At 50.2% G+C, this 8,881-nt stretch overlaps 1 protein-coding gene across 1 annotated transcript in view; it reads right to left on the bottom strand.

Annotated features, from left to right (window-relative positions):
• DNAJA3 (DnaJ (Hsp40) homolog, subfamily A, member 3) overlaps positions 1-8,881 on the bottom strand; it is a 28,099-nt gene that overhangs the window by 8,604 nt on the left and 10,614 nt on the right. Inside the window, exons 5-9 of the mRNA XM_012647750.1 lie at positions 6,488-6,635; positions 5,240-5,304; positions 3,596-3,724; positions 2,378-2,493; positions 1,355-1,452 (exon numbers count right to left, since the gene is read on the bottom strand). Coding sequence (XP_012503204.1) covers positions 1,355-1,452; positions 2,378-2,493; positions 3,596-3,724; positions 5,240-5,304; positions 6,488-6,635 — 556 coding nt within the window. The remainder of the gene's footprint in view (positions 1-1,354; positions 1,453-2,377; positions 2,494-3,595; positions 3,725-5,239; positions 5,305-6,487; positions 6,636-8,881) is intronic.

The following is an 8,881-nucleotide window of genomic DNA, read 5'->3' as shown; positions in this document are numbered from 1 at the left end:
TTTTTAGTAGAGATAGGGTCTCGCTGTTGCTCAGGCTGGTCTTGAACTCCTGACCTTGAGCGATCCACCCACCTCGGCCTCCCAGAGTGTTAGGATTACAGGTGTGAGCCACCGCGCCCAGCCTTTGACAGAGTATTCTTTGAAGCTAATTCTAAGATTCTTAAATGCCATTTACAAAATTATATCTGGGAGCCAAACTTCCCAGTGGAATAGAACTTGGAAAGTGATGATAGAAGTAAGGAGAAAGAAATACAATCCGGGATACCTATTTCACTTTATACACAACTTTTCAGAAATGCATCCAATGCATATATTAAGGTTAAGCTATATTCAGCAAAATTATGTCATTAAGAATATGAACAGGAAGAGGTGACAACCTGTCTGGCACACAGGAGGCTTCCAATAAATCCTGGCTGAATGAGAGAACTGGCTATCAGGACAAGGGACCATGTGAACAATAAAAGTTCTAAGGCTGGTCTCGAACACCTGGCCTCAAGCAATCCTCCCGCCTCAGCCTCCCAAAATGCTAGGATTACAGGGGTGAGCCACCGCGCCCAGTCCAACTATAGTTTTTATTGCCGGGGCTACTGTTGTTGTAAGGCTGCAGTCCCTAACCCCCAGGCCTTGAGGAGCAGTACTGGTCTGCAGCCTGTTAGGGAACGGGCTGCAGACCTCTGCCACCACTCCCAGAGGCCCCCCAATTTTTCCGTGGAAAAATTGTCTTCCACGAAACTTAGGAAGGGGGTACCACACAGCGGGAGGTGAGTAGCCGGCAAGCCAATGAAGTTCATCTGTATTTACAGCTGCTCCCCATCGCTCACATCACGGCCTGAGCTCTGCCTCCCCAATCCCCCCACCCCTCAACTTGTGGAAAAATTGTCTTCCATGAAAGTGGTCCCTGGTGCCAAAAAGGTTGGGGACCGCTGTTGTAAGACACTCTGAAATCCTGGAGAAGCGTTTGGGGTCAGGAATGCATAAATCTTTCCAACCCATCTTCTCCTTAAGCTCCCGCAAGGAGCTCTCATGGAGGGATACGCTGAGGTCACAAGGCGAGTTGCAGAACCAAGGATAGAACTCAGAATACCAGCTGAGACACACAGAGCTGCCTGGCAGGAGCGCCCTCGAACCCTTACCTCAGCACATGAACCGCACAGAACGGAAGAGAAGCTTTTACTGGGGGCTGCGGCTCCACTCCAGCTGCTCCTGCCCACAGCAGCCCTCTTTCAACTGTGCTTTTCCGAGGCTTCAGGAAGATCCTGAGTGGAAACCCCAACATGCTGCCCAGAATCATCCACCCTCCAAGGGACTCAGAGGACTCTACGTGCCACTGTGTGATGGTCTCCAGACCCCTTACCAGAGCTGGTGAGGGTGACACCATTCACCGTCCCCTCCACGTCCGTCTCATCCTCAGCGTAGCTCAGCATCAGGCTCTGCTGCCGGCTTGTTAGCCTCCTGTGGGCCGAGCACAGTTGGTGGCTGAGTGCTTCCTCTGGGCAGCTCTTTAAAGGACACACATGCAGCCAGTCCCCTCACAGCGTGTGGCAAAGGTGGGACCCCGACCCAGGCAGGGATATGCACTGAGCCCAGTGATGAGATCCTGGGGCCTCAAAGCTTCTGTAGAGAAAAGCTCCTAAAATACCCCCAGTTGTTTAAACAGCCATCACGGCGCTGTGCCAAGTACAGTTTACCGGGAGGAAGATCCGTTTATAAGCATGTGTGTGAAGCAGGTAAGAAATTAACTCATCTAATGAAAAGGACCACTGCTGCATACGCAAAGAGTGCGATGCACACCATCTGGGGGATGGACACGCTTGAAGCTCGGACTTTGGGGGGGTGGCGGACAAGGGCAACATAAGTAACCTAAACATCTGTACCCTCATAATATGCTGAAATAAAAAAAAAAAAAGAAAAGAAAAGGACCACTGCTGATACCTGGCCTCCGAGGGAGTTGGGCCCGCCCACCTGGGTGCCCACAGCACTCTGCCCAGACCCTCCCTTTTCCTGGTCACTTACGCTCTCATGCTCCCAACAGCAGTAACAACATCAATGATAAATCAACAGTAGCAGCAATAGCTAAGCATTTCTTACGTCTTATTCATTTAAACTCCCAACAACTCCGTGAGGTCACCCCTTCTGTTATGTCCACTTTACAGATGGAGAACTTGGGCAGGACACACTTGACTCAAAGGGAGAAGGGACCTGCCTAAACCCAGAGCTCACAGGGCAGAGCCACGACAGCCCAGGCAGTCTGGCTGAACCATGGCCCTGGAGCGCTCGGTGCAGCGCTGCCAGGTGAGAGGCTCAGCCGGCTCCTTCCTGGTGGAAGGGAGCATGCCGCCCTCTGGCAGGCCTGGCCATAGCCTAAGTGCGCACTCACTTTGGAACTCTTATCTTGATGTGGATGTAGTGATCTCCATAGCCATAGCTGTTAATCCGGGGGATGCCTTTCCCACTCATCCGAATCTTCTGGTCTATCTGAACCCCAGGGGGGATCTGTGAAGAAAGGAAACCTGTCATCGGGCGTGGTGGCACCTGCAGTCCCAGCTACTCAGGAGCCTCAGGCAGAAGGATCGCTTGAGCCCAGAAATTCGAGGTTGCAGTGAGCTATGATTACCCCACTGCACTCCAGCCTGGGTGACAGAGCAAGACCTTGTCTCTTTAAGAGAAAGAAAGGAAGTCTGTGGTTTCCCCTGGTCCTCAGTTGCCTGAATGAAAACAGTCTCACTACATGAAGACAACCTTGAAAAGAACTCCTCGAAAAAAACTTCCACTCGGGTTTCTGGACCAAGCCTGCTAATGACCACATGGAAATGGGCTACGTTGGGGTCCACCCAGAGCATGGCCTGCGACCAGGATGAGGGGACAGGAGTTTTGGGGAGGTGAGCCCAGGAAGCAGGAGTAAGGCAGTGAAGCAGGAGACCCCGGAGCAGGAAGAGCCAACCCAGGGTGTGTGGCCCTCCATGGCCTCAATCCCACGAGATCCGGGAGAAGCCCAGAGAATGGGCCTTGGACAGAGGTGGAAGCCTTTGTCCACAGCACCCACCTTCTTGATGGAGGTCACCCCAACCTCCCCTATACCCCACACCGAGGCTGGAGAAGGCCCTGCGGCGAATGAGCAGAGTGGCGGGACCTGGAGGTGGGAAGGGCCTGGAGGCAGGTGCGGGGTGAGGTCCAGGTGGTGAACAGGAAGCTGTCCACTGTGGCCACAACCTAAACCAGAGGTGGCCAGGGGTACATAACTCAGTACCATAGGCGTCTGTTCTCGCAGCCAGACGCCGGGTGGAAAGAGGTGCAGAGAGCACACACTAGGGCAACACAGCTCTGCATCACAGGTGCAGCCTGGTTCCCAGGGCCCGCTCCCCAGCAGAGGAGCAGATGCCAGCCAGGAGCTGCTTCTCATGGCAGTTACAAAGTCAAGTCCTGTGGCTTGTGATCCACACCCAAGGAATAGCCTAAAATTCCTCATGCCCTCCCCTGTCAGTCCCCCTGGCATGCTGGTCATGCACAGGTTCCAGGCCACTTGTCAGCCATTTCCCGTTTCAGAAAAAGAGCAACGAAGTGCAAGGGTGGCAAAGACCTCATCTTGCCCTCTTACCGTCACGTTGATCATCTCGTACAGGCCCTGGGCTCTGGCTGTCCCCCCGAGAACAGCCTGGGCTATAGAAATAAAGAGGTCAGAGTGGATGTCTGCGCCGTCCCTCCGGAACACAGGGCTTTTCTGCACCTGAAGCCAAATAGGAGAGATGAGCGTGGCCCACCAGAGCCATCCATGCCTGAGACTAAACATCAGCTGCAAGACTTGCCAGAACCGAGCTCGGGCCTGGTAAACTTTACCCCCCTTCTATGCTTACAGCACGGTATTGACGGAAACGCCACCCCAAGGCTCTGGCAGTGGCGTTCTACACACGTGTGCACTGCGATGGAAGAGTGCTTAGATTTCCTCAGTCTCAGACCACGCTGTTCAGTTGTGAAGGGAAATAAAAATGTAAAACTGGCTTTTTGAACATTTTTTTCTAAATCTTACTTTACTGGAAAGTATAGAGGAAAACAGACTGACACGTCTACAAAGGTGAAAATAGTTTATCTTCCTGACAGTCATTCGATACAAGCTACCTAAAGACAGACTGGCAGCTCAGGAATTAACTCGATTTTATAAATACTATCTCTTATGTCTCAAAGATACTCTGCCCTCAATTATTTCTTCTTCCCTCTTTTTCTTTTTTCTCTATTATCAGATGGGAACAGAAGCTGAATTCTCTACCAAACTTTTCTCATACACTGGCTTCTAGCTTTCTGCCTTCATCTTTCTCAGTCTAGAATATTCACCCTTAACACTGTTTTTGCCTTTGTTTTAAATTATGGAATATCTGACATATACAAAAAGGCAAAGTAAATAATCTATCAAGCAGGGCGTGCCCACAGCCAGCTTAGGTGACAAAATATTGCCGACACAGCTGAAGCCTCCTCGCACCCCCCAGTTAACCGCTACTCGGAATTTAGTATTTATCATTCCTACAAGCATCTCTTCACCTTCGCTATGTACTTCCACGTCCCTGAATAATACATAACGCCACCTGACACACTGTGCAGCTTTATGCAGGTGGTCGCCTGTGCCCTAGAGCCTCTTACAACCTGCCTGCCTTCCCTGAGGTTTGTGACTGGCGCCTCGTGCCCTCCTCACTGCCCTGAAGCACTCTGCCCACAGCCGAGCACTGGCCATTCTCTTGTTCAAGGACAGCAGGACATTGTCAATGTCTTGCTGTTACAAACAGGGCTGTCACGCACATCCTGGTACCTGCCACTGGCTACCCGTGTTCGTTTTTCTCGGGTGTATATCTAGGAGTGCAATTGCTGGTAGAAGACACTTTCTTCTTTAATGCCTCCGTTACCTCAGAAAATCGAGGTCTGCCATCTGTATACAGCATGCAAAATAGTACCCTTAGCACTTACTGCCACCATCAACAATTTGACACATAAACAAAAACACAAGGAGATGTTTTCTATATTTTTATGTCCTATATTTCTAACTTATAAACATCTTGAGGAAGTTTTATTCACTCCACACCTTCATGGTAGCAGACAACTAACAACCACATCTAAGAGGCCACTGTCCCCTCAGAAATATGAGTGGTAAGACACGCTCCCCTGAAGCTCTGACCTCCCTCCAAGGAACGGCCTCAGCTGTCCCTGCTCGAAGAGAACAAGGGCCCGACAGCAGCTCTGCAGGTAGAGCACCTACCCTGAAAGTGATGAAAATTTCCTTCTTTCCTACAGGCATCCTCACAGTCTGGCCATCCTCAACTCCTAGAAGAAGAAAGTTCAAAAGAGAACAATTATTGTGGGACCTCTCACAGCATTTTCTACCCAAGATCCATTTATAACCCATGTTCCTTGTTCATTCCTTTTCCTTACTAATGAGGAACAAGGCAATTATTCAAGACAGCAACAAGGATAACTTTCCAAAGGGGTACCATGCAATAACTGATAACTGAACAAGAGCACCTTGGAGACATTCTTTCAAGTTTACTGAACACCTGCCTCATGCCTGGTCTATGTAGTACCTCAGGGAGTTTACGGTCTAGTAGGGGAGATGGGTATTAATCAAATGATAATACTTATAAATGTGTAGTTACAAAGATGTGTTTTTAGAAGTAAAAGGTCACAACTCCAGAGAAAGTACATCTAAAGGACAGGAAGGAAGGCTGGGGACAGTGGCTCATGCCTGTAATCCCAGCACTTTGGAAGGCCAAGGCGGGAGGATCACTTAAGGCCAGGAGTTCAAGACCAGCCTGGGCAACACAGTGAGATCCCATCTCTACAAAAAATAGAAAAATTAGCCGGCCGTGGTGGCACACACCTATAGTCCCAGCTACTTGGGAGGCTCAGGCAGGAGGATCGCTTGAGCCCAGGAGTTTCAGGTTGCAGTGAGCTATGATCACACCACTGCACTCTAGCCTGGGTGACAGAGCAAGACCCTGTCTCCAAAAAACAAAAATGAACAGGGAGGAAAGAAGCTTCCCTGGGGAAGCAACACTAAGCTGGGGTCTCCAAGAAGAACAGAGTTAACCTTAACTGCTAGGGGAAGGTGGACAGTAAGTTTCAGACACAGGAACAGTGTATGTGGAGTCCGGGGGGCCGAGAGGGTTCAGGAGCAGAGGAGGCATAGCCAGGGTGGCAATGGGGACAATGCTGGCCTCGTCGACTGAAGATGGAGGGGAGAAAGGACAGGAAAAAGCAGGTTAGGAACTTCTCCCTCACCAGAGAGGAGCAGAGTGTGCAACTCAGTTTTCTTTTCTCCAATGTGACATGCAAAGTGTAGATTTTAAGGACAACTGGCACAAAGAGAAAATTCAAGGAGATTCTAGGTCTTCCTCCAGCCTGCAGCTCCAGGGCCTCAACCACAGCTTCTACCAACAGCCAAGTCACACGGGGCACAGCAACCTCAGCCCTGTCCAAGCCCCTGGACACGGAGAGCCCGAGAGCCCACCTGCAGGCACGGGGATCACCACTCGCTTCTTCTGCTTGGCCTGTCCTGCTCCCCTGCAGACCACACAGGGAGTTATGATGATGGAGCCACGGCCACCACATCTTCGACATGTGGAACGCATCACAAAAGGGCCCGTATTTATGGTTTCCTGATGAAACGGAGAAGAAAAATTGTACCTGTAAGTATGCAGCTAAACTGATGGCCACGGTTCCGGGACCACAATGTGCACAAGAAAAATGCTTCATTAAAGGCTTATTTTTTACATGCTTATGCACTAAAACATACTGCCTAGGAACACAGGTCAGGGACTCAGACTACTGATTTGATCTTCTAGAACACACCAACTTCTGTACTCCAGATCGCCAAGTTGATTATATAAGACTGAAAAAGGAGATACTGCCTCTCTATAGAAGTCCTGAAAACCCCTGGGAGCCGAGCAGCACATTTTAAAAAGATTATTCTCCTTCTTTTTTTTTTTTTTCCGAGACAGAGTCTCACTCTGTTGCCCAGGCTAGAGTGCCGTGGCGTCAGCCTAGCTCACAGCAACCGCAAACTCCTGGGCTCAAGTGATCCTCCTGCCTCAGCCTCCCGAGTAGCTGGGACTACAGGTGCTTTTTAGTTGTCCAGCTAATTTCTTTCTATTTTTAGTAGAGATGGGGTCTCGCTCTTGCTCAGGCTGGTCTCGAACTCCTGACCTCAAGTGATCCTCCCACTTCGGCCTCCCAGAGTGCTAGGATTACAGGCGTGAGCCACCACGCCCGGCCATTCTCCTTCTAATTACAAAAGCATTAGTTGGAAAAATAAAGAAGAAAATGACAATTGGATGCACCCTCCCAACTCCCAGCTGCCCTGCTCCAGTCACTGAGCCTGCGATTCCAGGAGAGGAGGAATGTAGGCCTCTGACTGGTCAGGGCCACGTGGGAAGAGAGAGCTGGGCTGTGTTCACTAACACACACACACACACACACACACACACACACACACACACACACACCCCCAGCGCAGGCACTCAGGAGCAATGACACAAGCAGCTCTCACAGCCACTGGTGCCCTGGCCTGTCTCTCCCTGTCCCCAACTCCCAACTGTCCTTCCTGAGTGAGTGGTTGAGGGCACCAAACACTGTGGTTCAAAGGGGCTAAGGAGAGCCCCACGCTGGGAGCTGCTCTGCCGAAATCAGATGTGAACAAGACAGGGTAGAGACTAACTGTGGATTAAACGCACAGGGGCTGCACTCAGGCTGGCAGTGCACAGAGCTTGTGCACAATTTCCCCCCGCCGGGAGCAACTTCTCCCTCATCCCCATCTCCCCATCCCCTCCTCCCAGGTGTCCCTCATCTCTCAGCCCCTCCCAAGGTAACCAACTCCTCACTGCCAGCACAGACCGTACCAGTCTCTGAAACGTATGCCAACCTGGAGGGTGAGCCAAAGGTATCTTCTTGCTTTAGTTTTCCTTGCCCCGACTAGTGAGGAACGCTTACTGGTCACTTGCACTTCCTTTTCTGCTCAGCCTGGACCAGTTTCTCTAATAAGCTGTTGGATTATTCTCATTATCCTTACAAGCCCTTTGCATGTCAGGAAGACTAATCCTTTAGCAAATTGTTGCAAATAATTTTCCCAGTGTCAAACATTACATTTTGAGAGAGTATACTTCAGCCTTACTATCTTATCCCAATGTTCACTTCAGAAATGTTTTTTAAAAAAAAAGTCACAGCAATGTAGGGCCTTGGAGGAAGGACCCTGAAAGTGAAAGGGTGGATGAATAGTTTTAAAATCTGTAACAAGTGGCCGGGCATGGTGGCTCACGCCTGTAATCCTAGCACTTTGGGAGGCCAAGGCGGGAGGATCACTTGAGGTCAGGAGTTCGAGACCAGCCTGAGCAAGAGCGAGACCCCATCTCTACTAAAAATAGAAAGAAATGAGCTGGACAACTAAAAATATATAGAAAAAATTAGCCGGGCATGGTGGCGCATGCCTGTAGTCCCAGCTACTCGGGAGGCTGAGGCAGGAGGATCACTTGAGCCCAGGAGCTGGAAGTTGCTATGAGCTAGGATGACGCCACAGCACTTTAGCCAGGGCAACAGAGTGAGACTCTATCTCAAAAAAAAAAAAAATTGAGTCTTTTCCCCACCTTAAAATTATGAAAATATCCCAAAGTGCTTTTCAGAGAAGACAGCATGGTTTCCTTGTTTGGTCTGTGTTGTTGACCAGGAAAGAGTAACTCCTGGAAAAGCGTAGAAGCTTCTAGACAAACCAATCCCACCTAGTTATGAATTCTCGAAACTCTGGGAGTGCCTGAACGAACATTCACAGGAGCACAGAGCAAAGCAACAGTGTGGAGCAGCGTGGGTGGGTGCAAGGTGGGAGATGCCAGAGAGGGGGTTCTGTCGCCCCTTA

The sequence above is a fragment of the Propithecus coquereli genome, unplaced genomic scaffold (assembly GCF_000956105.1).
Source record: "Propithecus coquereli isolate 6110/MARCELLA unplaced genomic scaffold, Pcoq_1.0 Scaffold27, whole genome shotgun sequence".
NCBI lineage: Eukaryota > Metazoa > Chordata > Mammalia > Primates > Indriidae > Propithecus > Propithecus coquereli.
Note: the sequence above shows the minus strand (reverse complement) of the source record. Positions and strands in the feature narration are given on the sequence as shown.